At 51.5% G+C, this 25,280-nt stretch overlaps 2 protein-coding genes across 7 annotated transcripts; one reads left to right on the forward strand and one right to left on the reverse strand.

Annotated features, from left to right (window-relative positions):
* Positions 1-1,890: 1,890 nt before the first annotated feature.
* Positions 1,891-8,726, reverse strand: CMKLR1 (chemerin chemokine-like receptor 1). Of its 5 annotated transcripts, none has more exons than XM_010720199.4 (3): positions 8,570-8,726; positions 7,096-7,289; positions 1,891-3,605 (listed from the first exon to the last, which is right to left on the reverse strand). In XM_010720199.4, exon 3 carries the CDS (start codon positions 3,554-3,556, stop codon positions 2,474-2,476), a length of 1,083 nt encoding a protein of 360 aa, XP_010718501.2. In that variant the 5' UTR covers positions 3,557-3,605; positions 7,096-7,289; positions 8,570-8,726; the 3' UTR covers positions 1,891-2,473. The 5 variants fall into 5 exon arrangements, with proteins under 5 accessions (XP_010718501.2, XP_010718502.2, XP_085094571.1 ...); XM_010720200.4 differs by having other exon boundaries at positions 1,891-3,608; XM_085238445.1 differs by lacking the exon at positions 8,570-8,726 and adding an exon at positions 7,819-8,424.
* Positions 8,727-21,749: 13,023 nt separating this feature from the next.
* Positions 21,750-24,512, forward strand: FICD (FIC domain protein adenylyltransferase). Of its 2 annotated transcripts, none has more exons than XM_003210969.5 (3): positions 21,750-21,858; positions 22,121-22,462; positions 23,275-24,512. In XM_003210969.5, exons 1-3 carry the CDS (start codon positions 21,774-21,776, stop codon positions 24,348-24,350), a joined length of 1,503 nt encoding a protein of 500 aa, XP_003211017.3. In that variant the 5' UTR covers positions 21,750-21,773; the 3' UTR covers positions 24,351-24,512. The 2 variants fall into 2 exon arrangements, with proteins under 2 accessions (XP_003211017.3, XP_019476604.1); XM_019621059.3 differs by having other exon boundaries at positions 21,807-21,858; positions 22,105-22,462.
* The last annotated feature ends 768 nt before the right edge of the window (positions 24,513-25,280 follow it).

The following is a 25,280-nucleotide window of genomic DNA, read 5'->3' on the forward strand; positions in this document are numbered from 1 at the left end:
CCTTAGCAGCATAACACAGAAGCTGCGACAGCACTTTTACAAAAGCTGTAAAATGTATGGGAGATGAGGGTTATAAATCTGAGCAGCAGTAATATTCACCTCCTACAAAAGAAGCATGTTTATTTATCGTTTTTACTATTTTCTGTAAAATTTACAGTTGATGATCTGCCTGAATGCAGTGGGGGATAATTTAAACATGGCTCTGGCCTGCCTGGAACTGGGGAAAGGGAGATGATAGCATGTTTGTTCTTGTTTTTTTTTGTTTTGTTTTGTTTTTTTTCCCTAAAATCCATTTTCAAATAAGGGGTGAGATTTACTGGGGAAGTAAAACACAGCTTTATTTCGAGGCTGTGACAGCTAATTGAAAAAGAACAGTCATTAAAGGATGGTAATGTGTTCTACAGAAATGATTTTGGTATATTCTGGAGTAATTTCCCAAACGGTTGTGCGAATTGAAACCCAGACCTGAAGTTGTGAAGAGATGGGAGAAAATGGGGAGGGAGCACTGGGGTCCTGGGGGTGGTGACTGAAGGTCCCAGAGATGGGAACTGGCAACACAGGGATGGAGATGGGTGTCCTCAGGATGGGGAACCTGAGGGGAGGGAGATTGTGGGTTCAACGGATGTATAGGGTAGTCCAGGAATGATGATGAGGGTCCCAGGTCTGGGGTTTGGGGTCCCAGCTCCTAAATCTCTCCTGTCAAGCTGTGTGCTGCCATAAAACCTTCACTCCTAAACACATCCAGTAAGTGTGTGCCAGATCCCATCCCCAACACATGGAGCTGCAGTGGGAGCGAGGTGGGATGCTCAGCACTCCCAGTCCACCGCTGAGCTTGCTGCAGTCATTAATGACTCCTATTTTAATCAGCAGAACAGAGCGTTCATCAGATTCCATCTGACAGAAAACACGTCGGGATGACACAAGCACGGGGGAGGACTCTGTCAGCTTTATCCTTTCCTTTCCTCGAGAGCCATTTGGGTCCTCCGTGACCAAATTAAAGAGGTGACAATGATAATGGGACGCTGCTGGGGCTGTCACAGCCCAAAGGCAGGAAGTGACTCCAGCCTGACCCCACTGCTTCCCTATCTCCCCTCCGCTCAGCACTGAGAATCATTAATGTACTCTGGGAAGAAGCTGAAAAGCTTGTGTTCATTCCCTGCTTCAACACATAGAGGGGTATTTGTATGTAAAACCAGTTTTGCATTAAATAGGCAAACACCGATGAAGATGAATGCAAATATTAGGTTTCCAAAGCTGTCTGTAATGATAATTTAACCCAAGGTTATGTACCAAGTCACCAAGGTTTGGGAAAGCTGTTTGCAGGGATAACAGATGGGCTTGCAAAACCCAGCCACCAAAACACAGTGGGAACATTCTTGTTCCTGCTGGGGGCAGGAATGGGGATATGGCTGACTTCCCCCATCCTGCACCCAGTGCTTGCTCTTTTTTGATTTTTGTTTTTATATACCCCAATTTTTGTGCGTACCTGTGAGCAGAATAAGTGCTGGGATCCCCAGGGACACCCAACGTGTCACCCCAACCATGAGGACACGGCCCTTCCTCCTCCTCCTGGAAACTGCAGGCACTGTGGGTGACACGAAGAAATCAGCCCATAAATAAGGGCAACACCAGTGTCCACCTCCTTGTCACTGCCACGAAGCCCAACTCGTGAATTACCTCCCAAATTAACTGTGCATGAAATTGGATAGAGACACTGGTTCGACCGGCCATTACCAGAGCACTCTGCAAAGATCCTCCAGGACGCATCTCTCTCTTTTTGCTGCCAGCTTTCCACTTGGTTGAGCCCATGAACCATCCCACATCCCTGTGGCACTGCTTTGCTGGGCAGAACAGGGGCACAGAAAGAAGCTCTGCAATGGGGCTGAGCCCTTGGGTGAGCATTATGTTTATTGCTGCATTCTCAGCTGGGTACACAGTGCTCACATCACAGTTAGAAACATTGCTCTAGTACCAATACATGTCAGGATTTAAAGTAAGTGGCTATATGCATACATAGGGTACAGTGTCACTGTATTGCCATGGTGGGTGGCATCCACCCACCCAGGAAGCCAAGGTGCCCCCTCAGACACATCCCCTAATAAGAAATTCACCTGTTTTCCCTTATTGCTTTTTTGTTTTCTTTATCACAAGACCATCCAGCACATGCTGTCCTCACAGTGCACACCATAACCCAGTTCTCACCACCTCCAGCTGGGAAAGGTTGTCCATCCTTGGGCACCTCCAGGCAGCAGAGACTGATGCTCACATCTCCTCCAAGCTGCAGGTATCTCTGGAAAATAAAGGAGTGCCCTGGACCAAGGAGCACAGGCTGCACACACAGAGGTCTCTATGCCTAGGGTAGTGTGATCAGTCAGAGTATGCACTGTTTGTGTGAGACCATGCCCATTCCACCATCACGGTGCTGAACATGGGTGGCCCCAGAGGACTGTGGCCATCCCACGAGCATCCAGACTTAGAGGACGGTTGTCTCCTTTTCAGTCATTGAAGACATCTTGGAGAAGCTCCTGTGCACGATGCTGGAGTGGCCCGTCTCCTCACTGAGTGCATTCACCAGCCTGGAAAGGATGGTCACCTTGAACTTCTTGAAGTCCTGGCCCATGAAGACATAAAGGACGGGGTTCATGCAGCTGTTGGAGGCAGCGAGTGCCGTGGTGATGGGGATGCCAATCTCAAATACAGAGCGCGGGACCAGGTCAGGCTCTGTTTCCAGGATGTTCAACAGGTGGTAGGGGCTCCAACACAGGAAGAAGGTGACAATGATGGTGACAATGATCTTGAAGGGCTTCTTGGACTTGGCGAGGCGGTTTCGACGCAGGTTGACGGCAATGGAAATGTAGCAGAAGGTGATGATGGTGAGGGGCAGGAGGAACCCAGCAAAGAGCCTGGTGATGTTCACTGTTTGGTGTCTCACTAGCGCCAGTGCTTGGTAAGACCTATTTCTGGACAGGGAGAAGTTGCTGAAACAAATGATAGTGTTGCGAGCCTGTGCTGTATCTCGGAAGACAAGAGAAGGGCAGCTCATGATGATACCAACCATCCAGATGATCAGGCAAACCATGCATGCCAGGTTGGTCGACCGATGGTTTTGAGACCAGACGGGAAAAACCACCGACACGTAGCGATCAAAGCTGATGGTGGTGAGCAGAAAAACACTGGTGTACATGTTGAGGATGAGGAGGAAGGAGTTCAGCTTGCACATGACGGTCCCAAAGATCCAGTTGTAGCGCATGGCTGTGTACGCAATGTTTATGGGTAGGAAGATGTTGAAGAGGAAGTCAGCGACGGCCAGGTTGAGAAACCAAATGGCATTGACCGACTTCTTCATTTTCAGAGTGATGATGGCTATGACAAGGCCATTCCCCAGGATGCCCAGCACGCAGGACACACTGTAGATGACGACGGAGAGGATCCTCGCAACGTCCTTTGGGTCATAGGATGGGCCTGTCCACACGCTGCCTGGCTCTTCATAGGTGTAATCCAAGTAGTCATAGTTATCAGAGTCATCAGAGTAATCAGATAAATTGGAAAGCGCCATGGTTGGTGCACAGATCAGTGCCCAGTCAGCCTTTCCAGATGGCAATGCCCTGCTAAGCAAACACAATGTTAGATCAGAAGCGTGGCTAGAATGGCCCTGGGGATGCTGGGAATCCCTCGGGTCCAGCTCAGCTGCTGGGACTTGTCTGGAATGTTTATGCCCTGATCAAGAGCAGCACCAGCTCTGGGAGCTGCTGAGCTCATCTTGGTTATGCTCACCAGGACATGGCTGCAGCCTTACAAAAGCAGGTCTATTGCCTACTTAATTCCAAGGGAACAATTAGTGTTAGGCTTACTAACAGCTTTGAGATTTTCCAAACTGCAAAGCACTACAGCTTTTCTCTTTCTTTCTCCCAAGCACTGAGCAAAATGCTAACCGTGATCACTATGTTTGCCATTAGCCAAAGCTGGGCTCCGCCAGCCACTCTGAGCTCCCATTAAGCATGTTCCACTGCTCCCCGCTAACAGCTCCGGGGCTCTGCACCTCAAACCCATCCAGGCTGTGCAGTACTGAACTGAGCATCATCCTCCTGCCAGCACCATTCCCGAGCTACACAATAAGCTATTGTTTCTCTATGGGCTTTTCCTCAAGTTCCTTCCCAAGCAGCCCCACCACTCTCTGCCCTTTCCTGCCCTCAGTGACACTCCCATTGGGATGCAGAGATTTGAGGGTGAACAAATCCTCAAGCAAGCAGCTGGTGGGCATCCCATCCATGTCACAATCCATGGATTTCACAGCCAAAAAGGTGCTTAGTGCACCCCCATACAGAGTGCATCCTAGTCCCCTCATGGAGCCTCAGGAGAGGGGCCCATGGGACAAGACACCAGTTACAGCCCTGAGCTGGCCCTGCCCCTGCACACCCTTAGCACATGGCTTCACCTCCCCAAAAGCAAAGCTGTGGATTACACAATGCTGCTCCATCCCCATTTCCCACAGGGACCCCACTTCTCTACCCCTGGCATTCCCCCCTCTTCAAGTTGTACCCACTCACCCATTCTTCATGGAAAAATCTCTCCTTACCATCACTTTCCAATGCGATGACATTCAGCTCAACATTTCAAAGCTGTACTTTATGGACCATTGATTGGAATTGCCTGTTTGTTTTGCTCTTCCTCCCCTTTCCCTCTCATTGGGTTTTTTAACACTGATATGCAGAACATTCCCCAGACCCAGCTGAGAGCAATGCTACAGGACATGCTCTGCATGGTTGTGCTGCAGCCATGAGCACCAGCGCCAGGACAGTAAGGGGTACCTGGCCCCATTCCTACCAGCCTGGGCTTGGAGAAACCCCAATTCCATTTCTCCTCCCTTTTGCAAATACCCCATAAAGTGTGTCTGAAAAAGCAAAATAGCAACAACAACAACAAAACCAAACCAACAAGCTGAACCCACACATCATCATGTTTCAGTGTTCCTTCTGGGCTGCAAATGCCTAGCATGAGCCAAAACCACGTTATGCGCTGTTCTCTATTCATCTCTGTCCTCCTACCTCCGCAAAAACGAGCGCAGGATCTGCCCCAAATAATCCAAAAGCTGTGATTCACACAGCTGTGCTCAGCCAGGGACCCCCATAGGGCTGAGCTCAGGGCAGCCCTGCATATGGCCAGGATGAGGTCAGGGCTGTTCTTGGGACAGCAACAGGAAGCAGAGAGAACAGCAGAAACTTTCAAATGCAGCTTTTCTGGGGAAAAAAAAAAAAGGCTTCCGCGGCTGGGAGGACGGATGTGAGTGGGGAAACGGGGGAGTGCAGCCAGAAGAAAAAATAATAGATGGGTCTGCCTTATCCTTGCACTTGGCCATGGGAATGCTTAGGAATCAGCATCTCCTTCCTTGTGCATCCACGTCCCCATTGAACACAGGACATTCTCATACCCTGCAGGAGCCAGACTCTCGTGTTCACCCAAGCTGTGAGGTGAAGCAGTGGTTCTATGTCCCCCTGTGGCTGCCCCACACCAAAGCCCTGAGTCCCAAGTTCCCTCCCAGCCCAGTATGGGGGTGTGGGAAAGGAGGGGAAGGGATGGGAACATATGATGACCAGCTCCAGTTCGCACTTATTTCAGCTCGCAGCTGCCATGGCAATGACATCCCAGCTTGATATTCCCCGTCCCGAGTGCGAGTTGGGCACCATCAAAACGCCCATAACAAGAGCTCAGACATCACTGCTGCTAAATGCCCAGAGAAGCCTGCTGGGAACTGCACACCCGAGCCCTGTTTTTAGGTTACGTGCATGCAGAAAAGCTTCCTGGCATCTCAGTAAGGCATCTTTGACCTCTCAAAATTGCCCCTCTTGGATGCATGGTGATGTCATGGGGAAGAACAGCTTCCCCATGAGTCCCACACTGCTGCCACCTCCTGCACCCCCCATCTCCTAAATCCAGGCACCTGCAAATCCCCAGAGACAGCCCCACAATCTGCAGCCCCATTGGCAGAGGGAGGAGGCAAAGCCCATTCCTAGAGGGGAAACTGAGGCACAGAGCCCTACCTGCATCCACAGTGCTTGCGTGCCGGGACTTTGAGAGAGGCTGCGTTGCGAACAGGCAGATAAAAAAGGAATAACTGGAAAAGGCAGCCTTAAAAAGCCGGCTGTGCCCAGGGTGGGACAGAATAACAGCATGAGTCAGTGTGTTTTTCTAGGCAGCGCTGCACACGTCTGGTTGGGACGGGACAGTCTATGGAAGCAGTGCAGGGACATGGCAGTGTGGGGTCACAGCTTGCACACTCTGCTCTGCCCAGAAATGGTGTTGGACTTCAAAACACGATGCTCATCACTAGGCTAAGCAAAAGGAAAAATCACCAGCCCCACGCCACACAGCACCCATCGTTGGATGTAGGACAAGGGTTGAGTGCTGCAATGAGCACTATGTGCTGAGCATCTCTCCTGGGGATGTATCCCAATTCCCTGCACGTCGCAGGGAGCCAGCTGCACAGCACGGTGCCAGCGAGCCAGCTGCATGGCATGGCTGGAAACACAACAGCCCCATGGTGGGAGCTATTCCTGCTGCAAACCAGGAGGATTTGCACCCCATCTGAGGGTGTCACCTGGGGTGCTCTGTGCATTACCTTGGCTGCTCGGGGACAAAGCCAGCATATGGTTGGGGACACCACTGGGAGATTCATGTGGCACCTGCAGAGCCACTCTCAGCAGATTGGGGTTTAGAGGGTGTAAAGAGGAAGGAAACAAAGAGAAGGAAATGGATCTGTCCCTGCTGCTGCCGGACAGAGGGACATGATTGTGCTGGGGCATGGGGGGAGAGGGGGGAGGAACGACTCTGGGGTCAGGCAAAAGAAACTAAGAAAATGAGAGTGGTGATGACCTACAGAGTCCCAGTGCATGGCCCCGTAGGTCATCACCATCCCCAACCCAAACCCAAACCCACTTTGTAATAACAGGCAGGAGAAAACCCTCAGTTGGCTGCATCCCCATGGGGAAAGCAAAGAATTCCTGCCGTCTGCAGCCAACCCCCTCCCTGAGACCCAAATATCGCTCCGCTCCCGGCCCAGGTGCAGCCCCATGGACACCAAAACCCAGAGGTGTTTACCTCTCAGCCGGATAACTCCCTGCCCTTCTGTGCACGTAGAGATTCCATCCCCACTGCTGTCACCCCGTTAGGATTGTGTTGGCTGCCGCAGGGTTTGGTCACTTCTCCACCAGCAGCCGTGGCTATTGCTGAGCTCTCTCATTCCACAGAGGATGTGCACGCGTTGCCGATGGGAAGATGAGCAAAACCACAGCCTGTGGCACAAACACAAACACAAAAAAAACGCAACCAGACATCAGCTTGGCCCATGCTTGGAAAGGAGGAAGCGATGTTGCGAGGCAGGATGTGGGGATGGGGACCTTGATTTTGAGGCTCTGTGCACAGAGGGGACAGGACAGCTCCTTGTGCCACGCATATCCCATTGTGTTCTGCTCAGCCCCAAACCCTTTGGAGTTCAGCGTTCCACACTGGTGTAGGGCCAGGCACATGCTGTTCTCAGTGTTCCCAGGGTGCATGGTGGAAGGGAACACATTCCTGCCTTGTTACTCCCAGCTGTTGGTGCAGCTGTGACCCACTCACAAAGGTGGGGATGGATCCAGCAGTGTGTCCCCATCCTGGATCACATGGGGACACAAGTGGAGGTGGTGGTCACTGTGCTTGAGAAAATTGGGGTTTGCCCAACCATTGCTGGGTTCCCCAATAGCATCACTGATGTGGGGGGCACATGGAGCTATCCAGAAATGGCTGTGAAAGTGCAAAACCACCACCACCACTACCACAAACCTCATCGTGTGGCGTCAGAAATGCCCAACGAGAAGTGACACCTCCAGGGACATGCAACATCCTGCACAGGTGGTGACATTGGTCCCCTTCAGGAGCTGTGAAAGAGGAATCGGCCCCAGCTGCGATCCTTGCTTTGCATAGTGCTGGGTTACAAAACTGCTGCCCTGGGGCTGAATCAGGAGAAAAGTTGCTGATGCTCTCAGATTGGAGAAAGGAGAAGAGAGAAGAGTCCCCGGGAGGCTGCATGATCCCCCCCAACACCCACAGATGGGGATTTGCCAACAGCTCATGACCGTCACACTGCTGCACTGGGGACAGGACTGGGCATGGGGTGAGAGCAGTGATACACAGCCGAGCAGAGCACAACCCTTTTGTCATCCTAATGCATTTGGGCAGTGCAGTTCCCATCTCAGCAGCTCCCAAAAGTATTTCAAAGTACCCAAAGTCTACATTTTTAAAATGAAACACTGTCTTGCTGCAACGCAGGCGTAGCCACAGCCTGGTGCTGCCCCACTCCCCATTGCTCTGTCAGTGGGATCCATCCTAACCCTTCCCTTGGCCAGACACCCTACTTCCCCCTCCTTGGGGACTCCTCCAACACCACCTAGTGCTGATGCTCACACCTTAGTGGGACCTTTGCCACCACCTCTGCAGTGGGCAGCAGTTCTGCATGGGGTCCCTAGGAGTCAGCAGGGGAGGGGGCTCAGCATGAATGCTCCTCTCTTCCCCCTCCATTCCCAGTACCCAATACCTGGAGTTCTGCCACAGCCCTCTCTGCTCTGGGATGAAGGCAGCGAGGAAGAGGAGCTGAGCCCGGTGAGGATGCTGCAGGCAGCGGCGTAGGGCACAGACGGCTTTTAAGGAGAAGGGGAGGGGGAAGGAACGGCAGCAGCATCCTCACGGTGGTTTTGGCTCCGCGAGCAACAGCTGGGAGAGGGTGGGAAAGCTGGCGGGGATCCTGCAGTACATCGCTTCCCGTGGGGCCGCCTTTCCTGGCCCCCAGCCGGGCCCTATAGGGCTGCGGGGCGATGCTGGGCAACACCAGGGGGACACCACAGAGCCAGGTGGCTGCCAGCTGCCCCCGGCCCACTCTGCACCCCCCCCACCCCCCTGTCCTCCCACCACCCCCAACTCCTTCCAAGACATTGAGTCACTTCCCTTGGTGAAATCTGGCTCCCAAACGCTGCTGCTGCATTTGGGTCTGGGTTCTCCCATGGTTTTTATTACCATTGGGGTTCAGCTGTTCCCAAGCAGCACCCCCAGGCTTGGCTATAGCACCTCCAGCCTTGTGTGTCTTTCACAGGGGCTGCAAAACAAACGGAAGGGGCTCCACCTGCTCGTGGCCAGCCCAGCCTCAATCCCAGCCAGGCGGTTTTCCGGGGCTGTCCCATTCTCAGTGAGGACTGAACAGCTCCACATCCGCCCCCGCAGAGCAGGAGGTTCCAATCACCCCGTGCTTGATGTGGCACCAAGCAAATCCCTCTTCCTGCCCTTCAGCCCCCACGGCACTCAACCCCTGGGTTGGGCTCCACATACACAGCACAGCCATGGGTGCGCAGCAGGTTTGGGGGAAATGATCCCACTTTTCACACACACGATAATGATACCTTTTGGACAAACCAGTACCAGCACCCTGACCCGTCCCAGGGGGACACTCAGCACCAAAGGAGCGGATGCTCTCCTTGCACGCCCAGCAGCTCCACATCTCTGAATTCACCAACAGCAGTTCCCCCATTAAGCAGTCACAATTCCCAAAAAAGCACCAGACTTATCAGACCACACTGGGGACACGCTTCAGGAGCGGTGTGCCCACAGAAGATGATGGCCAGCCCATAACCCAGGGCACACCTTTATCCCACACATCTGACTCAGGCAGACTTTGGGGCAGGAGCACAGAGATGTGCCCTGATGGGATCTGTCCATCCCCAGGTCCTTTCCAGGGCATCTGTAGGGCAGGATGGGATCATGCTCACACACCCTTATCCCTGTGCTCAGCAAAACGTGAAGGTAAAAACCACACTGACATGGGATAAAGCACACCCCAAGTGTCGGCTCTGCAGTTTGGGTTTTCCCTCCCAGGAGCACTGTGATGCCACAGAGCCTTGGGAACCCCTCCTAGCCCTCAGCACCTCCCAGATGGTGGGAACCAGCCTGATTCACCCCAGCAGCTGTCACAGTAACAGCAAAGAGAAGGCAGAGCAGACACCCCCCCACCTCTCCCTGTTTCCCACGCAGGCTGCATGTTGCTCATCGCTCCCTCCATGACCTGCTGTGACAACACGCCCTGCTCCGCATCCCATCCGAGTGGAAACGAAAGCTCACTGCAAAAATAAAGAAGCCCACATACAGGATGTCAAAGAGACGGCTCCGCTTTCCATGTTTCACTGATTCGGTACAATCACGGAAAAAACAGTCCCAGGCTTGTGCAACTCACAGCTTATAAATAGCAGCACGGAGCCCAGCAGGGCTGCTGGCAGGCATGGCTGTGCTCACTGACTGCCCCATGCTGCTGCAAGTTGAGCTGCAGGAGGCACCGTGCTCCATTCATTGCATCCCACTGCAACCCCCTTCACTAATCCCCCCTGCAGCCCCATTCACTGCACCTTCCATTCATTGCGCCCCATTGCTGGGGTGAGGATGGCATCCTATTCCCTTGTGAGCCTGAGGTATTCTTTTAACCCCAAAGCCACCCACCCCTTTCCCTCAGCACTGGCTAGGTGCAATTAGTTAATTACCCTCTGGGGGTAATTAACTCAGCTCATGAAAAGAGGTGATGAAGGCACGAGCAGAGCCTTGCAAAGCTAAGTCCTCGTGCATTTTTCCACAGCCTAGTGATTTGGAAACCCTCCTTCAGACTACACCACACAAAAGATGGACCTTTACCATACCTGCACAGGGCCATACAGCTCCTTTCACAGCTCAAGCATCCTGCCGGGCGCTGGGGGTGCTCAGAATCACAAGCAGCAGATGCAGGAGAGCAATGCATGCTGCTAGAGTTCACCTTTTGGCAACCAAATCCCATTGATGCTGTGGGCTATAGACGCTCCGTGGGGCCATCACTGGGGAATCACATAGCAGTGATGAATGTGCCCACACTGAGCGATTCGTTGGCAGCTCCATGTTTGTGTCAAGAGCCATTTACAACTCCCAGCACAGAGATGAGGGATTACAGGGCATAGGCAGTTTGTTTTTCTTTTTAAGCCCCAGCACAGGGCATCCTTTTCTACATTATCCTTGTTCTTCACCTCCAAATGCCTCCTGCAGGTGATGGACAGGACACCAACAAGCAGAACAACTCCTTACACGAGATCCCTACTGAGGATTTGATTCCTGCAGAAGCAATGCAGCCCCCACTCTCACCAAAAGAGCTTTTGGAGCACTAAGAGCCACAGAAGAGAGAATGAGTGCCTCTGGAATCAAGGATGAGGAGCAGCACCAGGCTCTTGCACATGGCACTTCTTCTTCTAGGGCTCATTAGGGGCTCATTAAGCTTCAGCAAGAACTGCAGGGTGCTTCAGCCAAGACAAGCAGCAAAGGATGAAACATCTTGAGCCCTGATTGCCCATAGTCCTGACACACTGCTCCACACCATCCATCATCAGCTACTTTAGGAGGTCTTTCAGCCTGCCCACCCTGCTCCACTCTTGCCCCTTCTCTACCCAGGCTCACAGCTTTGCCACTCACCCACAGATATTAAATAGAACCCCAAATCTTCCTCCCTTCCAGCCTTCTTTCACAGAAGAATCTCACCTAACTTAGGACAATCCCACTGGAGGCAGCATGCTCTCTACTTAATGAGGTGTGGGGTTAATGAGCAACAGCTGGGACTTCCACGACAATCATTGATCCTGGGTACACAATGGTTCCTCATCAGGCTGCAGCTGAGCAGAATTTGGCTTCAACCAGCCCTGCTTTAAATGATAGCTCAGAGTAAGCCTTCAGTAGAGGGGTGCCCTCCTGATACCTACAGGTGGTATCTGTGGTTGTCATCAGCCCATCATTGGCATCATCCCACAGGGAAACATACAGTGCCTAGTCATACCCACCTTCAGGAGAAGGTTTGGGGGTAGGGTGAATTAAAAACATGAAAGTCTGCATGTGGGTTCCTTTAATTTCACTTCAAAGTTTCCATTTTACAGCCTAGGCAAAATTAAGAAAATGCGTGGTTAAAGCTGCTAGCAGCAGAAAGTGAGCATCTGTGCCAGCAACTGAGGTCAGTTCTGGTTGGATTTTGTTAATAAAGAAAAACTGTTTGATGCCTTTCCCATCAAGGTGATGGAATAGGATGGAGTAAATAGTGGCAGTTCCCTGGGGGGACACAGTGAGATTGGTTTTAGGAAACTATTAGATGGTTTTGGAGTCATCTCATCCTATCCTGTTGTATCCTATCCCACTCCATCTCATCCCCATCCCAACCCAACCCATTCCCATCCCATTCCCTACCACCAGTTGCTGGGTAGTGGCACAGCTACTGTTTTACTTTGGGAAGTCCCAATGAAAGGTCATTTTTGGTCTCATTTCTGCCCCAAGCTCTGGGTGCAGATCTCAGCATGGTACAACCTTGAAGCCATGAGCCTGCTCCTGAAAATTATTTAAGAAATAATAAATGTCAGAATATTTAGAAAGGGATTAATTAGTGTTGTTGATGGAAGCCAGATCTAGAATTTGCTTTGGAAAGAAAACAAATCAGAGCCCAAAAGGGAGCACGGGGAGCAAAAGCTGTGCCAGAGAGCTGCACGCAAATGTTCCGTGTCACATTATACAGAATTAATGCTTCGGATCGTCTGCGCAGATGAAAAGTCTTTAACCTAAAGAATCAATTAAGTTTCCTTGCAGACAGCCTAATCTAACCCATGGGGGACTTTGGAGGGAGTGCAGCCCCTCACCTCTCCTGCAGGCAGCTGTAAATCTCTGCCTCATTACCCAGCAGTGAGAGCACCCCGGAGCGAGCTTGGCTACGGCATCACCACCATCATCCACTGACAGAGAGGTGGTGGTGCCCCATCCCTGCACACAGCCACGGTCAGGGGACAGGGCTGTGAGCACTGATGGGGCTGTGGGTGTCCCTGTGCACTGCAGGCAGTGGGAACAGATGGTCTTTGGGGGTCTCTTCCAACTCAAAACCATTCTATGGTTCTGTGATTACCTGTTTGGCACAAAGTCCCCATAAACTCCACGGCAGGATTGGCACCAGGAGTCAGTGGGGACCAATTCCTGGCAGCTGTGTGTCCAGCACAGGGGGGGAATGCTTCCCATTTCCCCAGCTCTTGTTGCAGTGGGAGTGGGATCTGCTGGCAGGGGGCAAGGGAAGGGAGGAGGCCTCTTGTGCTGGCCCCATCCCTGCAGCAGCACAGGACAAGGTGGGATACACAAACCCAAGCCCCAGCTCCCATTCAATCCCTTCCCAACAGATGCAGTGAGCCCAGCAGTGAGAAGCAGCCTTTGCTGCAGGGGCTGCCAATTCCATCCCCGTTAATTGAATCAGCTTTGCCTCTGCTTTATGTCCTGTGACAAGGAGACATAATGAAATTTTAAAATGCCATCATTTTACACCAAAAGATTATTAATAATCCAGCAACAACAACAACAAAACGCAATCAGGGGGAGTGGCCTGAGATCCAAGTGAATTTCAGAGATTCATGGTGCTGGCACAGCGATTTCATGCCCCATTGGGTGCAGATGTGGGACAAAGGGGATGGTGGCACCTCAGGTCCCGTCAGTGCCACAAAGTCACGATGCAGCTCAGGACTGTGCCCAGCCTGGAGCCTTGACTGCATCATTCTTTCACCCCCAGCTCTCTTGGAAATCACCCGGCTGTGCTCACACCATAAAAAGAGAAGGAAATGCAATCAGATTTCAGATTGCCTTCTCCTGCATCCAAATTGCATCATAGATCACATCCATGATAACTGCCACACTTCCTATTTTGCTCCACTCTTTTCTTCATATGAGGCACATCTTCATGCAAATGGACTCCAGGGTTTTATTTACTAAACGGTGCATGGGCAAAACTCATTGCTTGCTTCTTCCTCAGCCCCAGGCAGGAGCAAAATGCAGGGGAAGCAAGGAGCAAAGTGCAGAGGGATGCGAGGAGGGAAAGGGAAACTTTCAGAACTATCTGTTTAAATGAGTCTCTTATCAACTGAATGTGCTACTTTGGCAGGCAAATTAGAACCCGTGCTCTAGCTTAACGAATAGGACAGCTTTTTATTTGACATATTAGGGACAGTCTTGATGAGCTAATTTGTTAATTAATGGCAGCCTCGAGGCTTTTGTCTCAGTAGACATTGGCAAACCCTTTAATCTGAGGAGCTGCTCATTCTTTTAGGCCCCATCTTCAGCAGTGCCTCCTCCTTCCTGGGCTGCATCTGGGACTCAGACCATGCCCCAAACAGCCCCACAACTCCTCTCCTTGTCCTCACCCCTCAGCTGAGTCTCTGTTCAGCACCAGCTCAGTTCCCCTTCCCCTTTTTGCAAGAGGATTCACAGCTGCTGTTGAAGCAGAGCAGGAATTGTCCACAGCTGAGCTGCCTCTGCCCAGCAAAGTTCAGACCTAAAAGGAAAAAGAAAGAGAAAAAATAAAAAAGAACTTCTACTGGCTCAGATCAGAGTGAGAATTTTACTTTTCTTTCCCCCCTCCATTGATTAATGAGCTAATTTACTTTAATAAGTGGCTATTTTCCAGGGTCTGTGTGCTGGCAGTAGGGTAAGCAATGCTCTCATGTGCAATGGGGCACCAACCCAATGTGGCAGCACCACTTCTCCCAAACTGAGTAGGGTAGAGCCCTGCTGTGGGTTCCAGCTCTCTGCTTTATTCCTGGGTATGGTGCTGTCGTGCCAGCCATGGCCTTACTGAGGAAATATAGGAAATACGCAGCAGGAAGATACCAGAGCTTCACTTATCTCTGCTGCATTGCTGCCAGGTGGGAAGAAAACCTGCAGGAATATTTGCAAGCTAATCAGGCAGAGGACTTGGTTGGATCTCAGTATAACACCAGGGGAAGGCATGGAGTGGGGAGATGCCTGCATGGATGGGTGAGAGGGAGCATGATGTGCAGACCCAGCATTGCCCCATTAATACAGGCAAGCAGCTGCCCCAAATTAAGTCAGTCAGCACCAAATTAAGTTGGCATCAAACTAAGCTGGAATCAAATGAAGCCATTCTGAAGCACTGCTATCCTCTGGGCTGAGGGCAGGACTGTTCCAGGAGGGACTGAGAATAAAAGTGGGTGCTGCAGTGGGGAAATCTGAGTCCCTGCCCACCATTAGCAGCTCCACTGGGACCACTCAGTTATCTCTAGATCTGTAAAATGACTGCTGAGAGAGGAGGGGTGAAGAGCATCTTCTCTCCCTACCATAAAACCACCCCCAGGGTTTGAATTTCTGTGCCAGAGGATTAGAGAAAAATGAGAGCTATGCTCACGAGGAAGAACAATGGCCTCCTATTTATATTTAGCAGCACTCCTTGTAAGAGCCGTGGCCAAAATGCAATTTACAGGAACACAGCGAATTTCACAGCAATAAGAGACACGCCAGGGCTCATCCACTCCCCCAGTTTCTATCAGCTCAATTCGGAGCCGCAGTCTGGTCCCTGGGGAGCCCAAGGGGAGGTGATGCTGCATGCAGAGTAGCTTCGCAGAGCCTCCCAGCTTCAGGTTTGGATTTATGCAAGGACCTGGACAAGAAGCACACTGCAGACAAATGGGGAGCAGGGAAAGGGGGTTGGTTTTGGAGAAGGGAAAGCACAGGGCCAGCAGACAGAGGGATGTACAAATCTCTGCTGCAGGCTTTCATCCCCATATTGCACTCCCACCCAATGCATTTTAATTGAATTGATTTCTCCGGATCAGCCTGAGCCAGAAGACTTACTTATGGTGGGATCTTTGGGGTAAACACCATAAAGCAGAGGTGTGCATGACCCCACCGGAGCCTTGGTGCAACTCCTGCTAAGACTTGCTCCTCTCCCCGAGACATGAGGGTCTATGGGTCTTCGTTTCCCCACGGCTCTGCCTCTCCACCCCTACCTGGCTCCTCATCCAGCCTTTAAATGGCTTGTCTGTTAATTAAAAGCACTTCAAAGAACGAACAACAACACCAACTCCAATCCCAAATTCTGTTCCAACCAGTCTGGAGGAAAACTCACATCCTTTGCCAAAGTATGAGGGTTTTGCTTTCTTGGTCCTGGATTTCATGCTCAGAAAGGTCAGACCTCCCATACAGACTTGTTTCTCACTGCCGGATTCACAATGCTTGTGATCCCACAGCCCTGCACAAAGCATCAGACCCGCTCCCACTCTCTTATCTCAAGCAAGGACCATGCACATGGAACGCAGAGGCTGTAGGCACTGGGGCTCGCTGTTGGGTTATTCCCACTTCTCCCTCAGGATTCTCACCATAGGGTGAGCCCTGGTGACCTTACAGAATCATTAAGATTGGACAAGACCACTGAGTTCACCAAATCCAACAGCCAACCCATTCCCACCATACCACTAACCACATCTCTCAAAGACTTCTAGATCCATAAAGTCAACTGAGTTGGAAGGGACTCCCAAAGGCCGTCTGTTCCCACTGCCTGCAGTGCACAGGGACACCCACAGCTCCATCAGCGCTCACTGTCTCCCATCCCCCGTTTGTGAGTGTCTGCAGGGACAGGAAAGATTGCAGAGATCCACTCCCATTGCTCTTCCTGGCAAGATACAGAGAAAGACAACTCTTAGAAATCAAAGGGCAATGCATGAAGCAGATGTGCCATCAGTGATAAGGCAAAGCAAGGCTTTTAGCAACCAAATTTGCGCTTTGCACAGATTAGACATTAAAACAAACTCACTTAATTTCATGCCATATGCAAATCTTTACCAGCTGTCAGTTCTGTATTCACTGGAGACTAAATGTAATAGCTGAACAAGAGCACAAACGCAGCAAAGACTCCCGCAGAATCCCATCAGCAGTTCTGGGAAGCCAGGAGCTGCCTGGCCTCCTGCTCAGGCGCAGAACCCAAATGTCAGCAGGAGCCTCCATAAAACGTCTGCAAATGAAGTAACTAAAAAAGATGAGGCTATGACTTGCTTCTGGCACTGAAGTGTTCCCAGACGAGCTGCAATTACAGCTCTCTGCAGCATCCAGCGCTTGTTAATTTGGGCTGAGGAAGCAGCCAGACCTCCAGAGGAGAGACCAACCTCCAGTCATAGGCATGACACACACAAGAAGGAACCCGTGAATGATGCAGCACAAGGAGAAATGCCCCAAATGCTGCTCCCCACCCACTCAGGGAGCTCGATGTGAGCTGCAGGAAATAGGCATGGCTGGGGTATGCCAGAGGCAGGGATGGGCTGCAAGGCAAGAAGCAGAAATGAAGACAACATTTCAGCAGCCATAAAAGCACAGATTTACCATCCTGTCTGCCCCGTAATTAAACGCAGCCGCATAAAGCGAAATGTTTCACAACTCCTGATTTCTGCACAGTGCTGGAGGAACCTGATAAAGGTGCAGTCACGCTGCTGAGGATAACAGGGGCTGCACTGCTGCTGGCAGGGAGAGGCGAGCCTGGATTTTAATTTGGAAGAATTTCAAAGGACATTCTATTTAGCAGCATACAGGAAAATTAAGAGCATGACAAAAAACATGGACTACACTTGCTCCCTCCCCGTATTTCCAAGCTCAGCAGTGCCGAGGTCCAAGAACAGCACAGATTGCTTTGCAAATCCATTTATTCCGAGTTCTGCCTCGCTTGTTTCTGAATACAGCTGCTGAGAAAAGTGGTGCACAGCTCCTGAAATCACAACAAGAACACCTGGAGACCCGAATGCTGCTGGGAGAGCCCCGTTGTCCCCAGGGCCAAGCTGTGCCCTGTGTGCTGGTGGCACACCGGTGGACCCCAGCCCTCACCCAGGCATAAGGAGGGCATTGAGAAGCCCAGAAGCCTCTGCCAGCACACAGTCGCTGCCTCCCCAGCATCCCTGCAGCTGCTGTGGTTGCCACGGTAACCGAGCATCTCTCTCTCTCTCTCTCTCCCTCCCTCTCCAGGCACCTTTAAGGAAAAATGTCCCTGTTCTGCAGCCACCACTCCATGGCACACAGCTGTCCCTGGATCTTCCACTCTCAGTTTCTGCCTCTATGCTCCCCAAGGCTGTGGGGCTCAGGTCCTGGTTCCCCAGAACGAAGCAGGCAGGACAGGGGTGGCTGGCTCTGCTGCTTCTTTCTGCTGCTGCCAAAAGGTTCCTCCAGCAGAAAAAAAAACAAATAAACAAACAAACAACAACACCAAAGCAAGAGCAACGAGGCTCTAGTCATCTCTAGACCTAGGCAGTGGAGGTTTTGGGGGCTTGTTCTTAAAGCACTGCTTCCAGACTGATGGCAAAAGCACCTTCAAGCTCAGCCAGCCTGTCTCGCCACGCAGGGCCCCTTCCCCAAGCTCTGACAGCTGTCACAACCTTTGCAGGGGTGAGCTGACAATCTCACAGAGGAAAGCAGCTCCTTTTGTAATCCACTCCTACAAACCACCTACCCTCCTGCCTGTTTTAGCCCTCCTTGTCCTAAATTACAAGCCCAGGAGACTGTGAGCGTGCAGTAGTTGTAAGTACGGGATGATGAATCCTGCAGACAAGTCCCCAGCCAGCAGCTCTGTGGGAACACAGCGTTCCTCCTTGCTCCTGCAGCAGCTGGGAAGGACCAGGAGGTGGCTTTTACCCCTAATAGGAAGCATCCATCCACGTGCCATGACCTAGGGTTTCCTTGCTCCCCAGTAATCTGAGATCAGTGAAGCTCAGCACAGTGTGCCAGACTGATGGGCAGCTTAAGAAGCATCGCTCTCATGTATTCCTAGCTGAACAAGCCCTTCACTCAGCCAGGGAGCAGGGAAGTAAAAGCAAGAAATGAGCTGAGCACGCCCCCCCAGAAGCCCTCATTATTCCCGGAGGGCTTGGCTGCCTGTGGGAAGCAGCTAAATGGCCACAGAGCTGGGGGTACCTGGCACAGAGAGGAGGCAGGGGGAGGCGATTTCCCTTCTGTTATTGACATGCAAATCATCCCCGCAGTAACTCCCAGGTTTGATATATTTGCAGATTGCCTGGTGTGGCGTCACATTAGTCAAGTCTATGTGGCAGTTAAGTCCAGAAGGACTCTGATTAGAGTCAGCATTTCCACAGCAGCCTCAAGGACAGGCTGGAAATAAGTGCATAGCACCCACCTTGCCCCTCTGCTGACCCCCTGCAGCAGAGAACCCATGGATTTGGGGGACCACAGGCCATAGCAGGAGAATCCCTCATTGGCAGACAGGACTGAGGGGCCCAAGGGCATATCCAGCCTCAGGGACGTGGATGGCTGCACCCCAGTTCCTGTTTGGGGACACGACCAGGGGCATTTCTGCTACATTTGGATAAAGATTTCTGTGCCCCAAAGCCTTCCTGACATCCAGACCAGCGATATTGCACAGCTGATTGGAAAGCAGCACTGACCACAAATACAGTAATGAAAAAGATTTTCCTCTGCACAGATGCAATTCAGAGAGAGGAAGGAATAAGGAATCCCATCTCTCATTATACCCACACACTGCCTTGCCTGGGCCCTCCCTGTTCTGCACGGCTCCATCCCAGCTTTGCTAAAAATCCCACTGAGCTCAACTGCCAGATTGCTTTGAAAGTTTTCCTTTTGTCCATTCATTCCCATTGCTGCAAACCAATCTGTCTGAGAAGCTCATTCCTTGTTATTCATTAGGAGCGCCAACAAAGCCCTCTGTTCCTGCACTCTCTCAGAGCTTTGTTTTCAGCTCTCCATTCAGCCTTGCGTTTGTGCTCCTTGGATGCTCACACTAAAAGCTTAAATCACTCACAGCCCTGAGCCCTCTCGCTCAGTGTCTTTAGTTTGCAGCTAGAGTATTCTCGCTTTAGCTTTCTGCTCACCCTTCTATCTTCTCTTTAATTAAAAACCCCTTTGGTCTCTGCGCTAGCACTTGAGCTAGGATGTGGTTTCTCTCTGCCATGAGAGCGGAGCAGCTGAGAATGTCAGAACCGTTTTTCACAACAACCTTGCTTTGACCCGGGTTTGACAGCTTTACCACCAAGCATTTCATCTCTTACTTGCCCATCTGTTCATTGATTAAAATCCCACACTCCAATATGCAGCTCTGCCTCCACAGCCAGGAATTCCTCCCAACACCACGGCTCTCAGACAATGCCCCTTCCCCAGCAAAAAAAAGAAAAAAAAGCCAGCAGGAAGCCACACTAACTGCCTGATGGAATCTGGGGGGGATGCAGGATTGCTGTAAGGATCACCCTTACAGCTAACTGTGCAAGCTCCAGAAATAGGAGAGATCTGCACTGCCAGCATCAGGAGCAGATCACCCCCACACCTCCTTCGTGCGCACAGTGGCAATTTTATCCTGGGACACACAGTGCCAAAAGGAAGCAAGAGCCGCGCTCAGTCTTAGAACATGAATTTTAATGATTGCTGCCTCTAAAAGCTGCAGGTGCCAGGGTTCAGGAAGAAGGCTGCAACGCTGGGAGGCTTCTGTTCAGCAGCGAAATGAGTCAGTGCCACCTACCGGCTACGGGGATCCCACCTCTCCCCCATTCACCCAATTCACCCTCAAGTTTTGTTATAAAAACTATCTTGGGTGGCATTTCCCGTCACACCATGGCAGTGCTTCCAGCATCCACCTGCAATGGGCACAACCAACGGCACCTCCTGGAGTGCCAATTCCTCCTGGAGTTTCTTGAGGTCCCCCCAGCTCCTGATAGGGCTGTGCTCAACCATATCAAGAGCTCTGAGGATGTTCCAGTGGCCAAACCTTTGCTCCAGGGCTATGGCTTCATCATCTCAGTGTCCTTGCCCTTTCCTACAATCTTCTTTGGGATGCCCCTTTACTATCTCTGAAATAATCATAGATAATTGCAATGCACTGTGTACACAGCAACCCAACAGCTCTAAGGCTGCCGAGAGGTGTCACAGCCTGGATGAGATGCCAGGCATTTCTGGCTAGCAGCATCACTGTCTTCTACAGCATCAAGTTTAACTGGTCATCAGTTACTAAATGCACTTCACAACCATATGAAAAGGAAAATGCATCATCGCTCTGTAATTAATTCTGTAATTAGGCTCCGGTGCCCTGGCACCGAAGAAAACACACATTTCTGTCGCACCTTTCTCCTGAAGGGCTGCTGTATTTGCTCAGCCCTCAGATATTAATTATCCCCCCCATTTATCCTCCAGCACTAGCAGGCTGCAGCAGTTGAAGGACACGGCAGCTGTGCTGCAGGAATTGCCCCGGGCTCCATTTGCTGCTGAGGGTCTCAGAGCCGAGCTGCTGTTGGTCTCTTTGCAGGAATGCTGGCTGAAATAAAATCACCAAGCTGCTTCTGTCAGTTCTGGTAAAAAACAATGAGCACTTCAAAAGGCACAAAAAGGGCTGATTCTGCCTTTCTGAAAGCAAGGAAAGGCGGGCTGCCTGCAGCAAGCTGCATGCAGCACAGCAGCAGCTCCTGCTCCGAGCTGCTTGTCCTCCTACACTGCCCGCCCCAGGGTAGGCTGCAGCAGGCAGACAGCCGGCATTGCCCAGCCCCACAGCCCCGGATCCTCCCCAAAGCGCGAGGAACTTCGGGAGTGCACCCAGAGCCCGAGGAAAGCAAGCACTGCCGTAGACCAAGGCCTGAAGAAGGCGATGGAGGCCGCAACCCGGCCAGGCTGCAGCCGTTGCCTAGCAACGCTAGAGCGGGCCACGCAGTTCTTAAATAGCAGGTGTTCCGCACCCTTGTCTAATACCCGCTTTTCATTGGACGGCTCTCTTAAGATTGACGTGATCTCTATCCAGTCGTCACCCTCCACGAGCCTCTCCCGTCCTGTAGGCGTGGCGCTACCCGGAAGACGCCGCCGGAAGCGGTGCGCAGGAAGTGGGCTGAACGCGATGGAGAAGGAAAAGCCGTGAGCACCAATGAGAAGCGAGAAGCTGCGCGGCTCATCCAATGGCAGAACGCAGAGGGCGGGGACGCGAGGAGGCGGGGCAACCTGGATGGAGCCGGCAACAAGAGGCTGAGGGAGGCGGCCAAGGTGGGCAGGGGGCTGCGGGAGGGGAAATGGAGCCTGAGGGAAAAGTAGGGTTTGGGGCTGCGGGGAGATGGGGCCTGGGAGAGGCTAAGGCTTCGTGAGGGTGAAGCCTGAGGGCGTATCTGGGGAGATAGAGGCCTGAGGGGAGGCTGAGGACTGGGACTAATGGGAGATGGGGCCTGAGGGGAGGCCAAAGGTCTGGGGAGATGAGGAGAAGGGAAGGTGCCTGCGCTGTAGTTCTGGCTTCAGCTGTTCCTGTTTGCAGGCAGAGGCAGTACAAAAGGAGATGTCCCTCGTGTCCCCGCTGGAAGCAGGATGAATCTCATATCTATGGCGGCAGAGCCTGAGCTGAAATGGATAGCCCTGTGGGTCCGCGTCAGGTGGGCAGCCGTGCTCGTGCTGCTGCTGGGCTCCCTCCTGCTGCTGCTGCTGCCGCTGCCTGCCGTGGAGGAGAAGTGCCATGCGGTGCTCAGGGGGCTCTCCTTCCTGAGGAGTAAGTTGGGCACCGGCTATACGGGCGTCACCAGGTACGCGGGGCAAAGTACCGGGCTGAGTGTCACCTCGCAGGGGCTGGAGCTGCTGGTGCTGAAGAGCAAGGCCTCCCCAGGTGAGTGTGTGCCCCACTGCTGTGCGACTGTTGGCCTCTGTGGTCTGAGAGATCCCGAATGATGCCGTGATTCTAACCCCCCTGTGTCTGGGGGATCCGCATCCCCTGCCTCAACATCCCCTTATCTCCAATGGCAGTGAACTCTCACTGCCCCACTCTGAGCTGTAAATTACCAAGAGGTCATCCTTGTCATTGCCAGGCAGCATTCCATGGCTGGTTGCTGTGCAGGTGTTTCTGCAGTGCTGTGTCATCTCAGCTTATCCAGGTGCTTTGTGTGGTGGTGAGATGTGATGAGGTAACTGGAACACTAGCAACAGCAGGCTGCAGTCACTGGCTTTAGTGGACAGGACATTCAGTTGGAAAATATTCAGAGGAATCATTATGATGCCAACAGGGTATCATTCACGTTACAGCTATTATTGCTGGGAAGATGTGCTATTAGCAGCTGTGGTGTCTGCTCTCAGCAAGGGAACTGGCATTACAGCCCACAGAATGTACTCATAACTCTGTGTCCTCCCATACACAGCAGCCTGGTAGCCAAAGCAAGCTTTGCTAGGATCAGAATCCTGCACCTGTGCCTTGCTGCTCGCAGGCCCTGCGTGGCCCCGGTTCCTGTCAGGAGCAGATCTGCTGCTGAATGCTCAGCCTGTGAGCATGGCCTAAAGTCCTTGGGCTTGTGGCAGGAGTACAAGTTCTCTGCTGCAGGTCTTACAGAGAAGTTTTATTTAATTTCGTATCAGACAACGGCAATAAGTCTCCAGAAGCTGGCGGTAGAATCCTGTGATCTAACTGCTCTTATTGTTGCATTTCAGAAGTGAAGTTAGAAGCCAAAGCAGCTCTGAACCAAGCCCTTGAAATGAAGCGCCAAGGAAAGCGAGAAAAAGCGCACAAACTCTTTGTATACGCCCTCAAAATGGACCCTGATTACGTGGATGCCCTGAATGAATTTGGCATTTTTTCTGAAGAGGAAAAAGACATTCTTCAAGCAGACTATTTGTACTCCAAAGCACTAACTCTCTCTCCCTGCAACGAAAAGGCTTTGATCAATCGGGACCGGACGTTGCCTTTAGTTGAAGAAATCGATCAGAGGTATTTTAGCATTATTGACAGCAAGGTCAAAAAAGTGATGGCGATCCCCAAAGGCAATTCTGCCCTGCGCCGAGTGATGGAGGAGTCCTACTATCACCACATCTACCACACGGTTGCTATTGAAGGGAACACTCTGACGCTGTCAGAAATACGACACATCATCGAGACCAGATACGCCGTTCCTGGAAAAAGTCTAGTGGAGCAGAATGAGGTGATTGGCATGCACGCAGCTTTGAAATATGTCAATACCACACTGGTATCACGAATAGGCTCTGTTACCATCACTGACATCCTGGAGATACACCGGAGAGTGCTGGGCTATGCTGACCCCATGGAGGCGGGGCGGTTCAGGACTACGCAGGTGTTTGTAGGGCATCACATACCCCCACACCCCCAGGACGTTGGGAAACAGATGCAGGAGTTTGTGCAGTGGATTAACTCTGAAGATGCCATGAGTTTGCACCCTGTGGAATTTGCTGCGTTAGCCCACTACAAATTGGTTTACGTCCATCCTTTTACAGATGGCAACGGGAGGACCTCACGTCTGCTAATGAACCTCATCCTGATGCAGGCAGGCTACCCACCCATCACCATCCGCAAGGAGCAACGGGCAGAGTATTATCATGTCTTAGAAGTGGCCAACGAGGGCGATGTGAGGCCTTTCATACGCTTTATAGCTAAGTGCACCGAGACAACGCTGGACATGTTGCTCATTGCCACCACAGAGTACTCTGTGGGCTTACCTGAAGCTGATGGCAGCAGTGCTGGATGCAAACAAACCATCCCTGTCAAGACCTGAAGGTTGTGGGCACTGAGAAGGCAGGGAATACATGGGTGAACAGGAAGCCATGCTGCTCAGTATTTCTGCTGGGAAGAGACTTGACAGGAGCTGTCACTCTTTAGCATTTCATTTATTTAAAGTCTGTTACATTTGATTAAATTAATATAATTTATTTACATATATTATGCCAAGCTAAATTGTTGATGTTGACTGCGTGCTGTAATTTGCCTGTGCTACAGTAAGAGGCGGGGAAAAACATCAGAGGGACTGAACAAACTGAAGTAGAAATCATTTCATTTTTCCATAAAATTAAGCATTCAGAAGCTGCTTCCATCACAGCCCTACACTTAGTCAGCAGCCTTGTCTTACCTTGTCATGGAGCTGCTAGGTGGGACAAAGCCTTAAAAGAGCTGTTGCTCTCATACTACCCCTTCATTCTTGTTCAGAACCCAAAGCCTTTGCAGTAACAGCATGCTCCCAGCTGCATTAAGCTGGCTTTCTCCTTCACTATGACACATTCAGACTGAAAAGATGAGGAAGAAGGCTAGCTGCAGGGTGGCAGTCGAATTTCTCCCCTTCTGTTTCTGCTTTCAGTAGCACTCTGCATATTCACTTTCAGTTGCCTTTCCTAGGGTAATGTATGTCAAACAAGTGGGAAGTGTTTGGTTTATGATTACAGCCCATGTGACTGGAACAAGACAAGAAATGCTCTCTGACTTGCTTCATGGAACAGCAAGGTGTTCTTGCTATGCCTTCACCAGGACAATTTTATGCTGAGACCCTGCTTCAGATTGCCTCCCCCAGAATGCAGATCCCCTGAGAAACTGCAGCTTTCTGCAGATTTCTGTTCAGGGTCTGAAAAGAGCTGGTTTCTGTAAGCTGCAGGCAGAAAAGATCATTCTGCATAACCACAAGACTGCCTTTATCTGCTGGGTTCTTTTGGTAAGA

The sequence above is a fragment of the Meleagris gallopavo genome, chromosome 17 (genome assembly GCF_905368555.1).
Source record: "Meleagris gallopavo chromosome 17, MGAL_WU_HG_1.1, whole genome shotgun sequence".
Lineage (NCBI taxonomy): Eukaryota > Metazoa > Chordata > Aves > Galliformes > Phasianidae > Meleagris > Meleagris gallopavo.

Excerpts from the sequence above, each read along its gene's own strand:
- CMKLR1 (XM_010720199.4), bottom strand. The coding sequence starts at position 3,556 with ATGGCGCTTTCCAATTTATCTGATTACTCTGATGACTCTGATAACTAT.
- FICD (XM_003210969.5), top strand. The coding sequence starts at position 21,774 with ATGGCAGAACGCAGAGGGCGGGGACGCGAGGAGGCGGGGCAACCTGGA. Across the intron at positions 21,859-22,120 it reads GGCTGAGGGAGGCGGCCAAG|GCAGAGGCAGTACAAAAGGA; the intron begins GTGGGCAGGGGG and ends TCCTGTTTGCAG. Across the intron at positions 22,463-23,274 it reads GAAGAGCAAGGCCTCCCCAG|AAGTGAAGTTAGAAGCCAAA; the intron begins GTGAGTGTGTGC and ends GTTGCATTTCAG.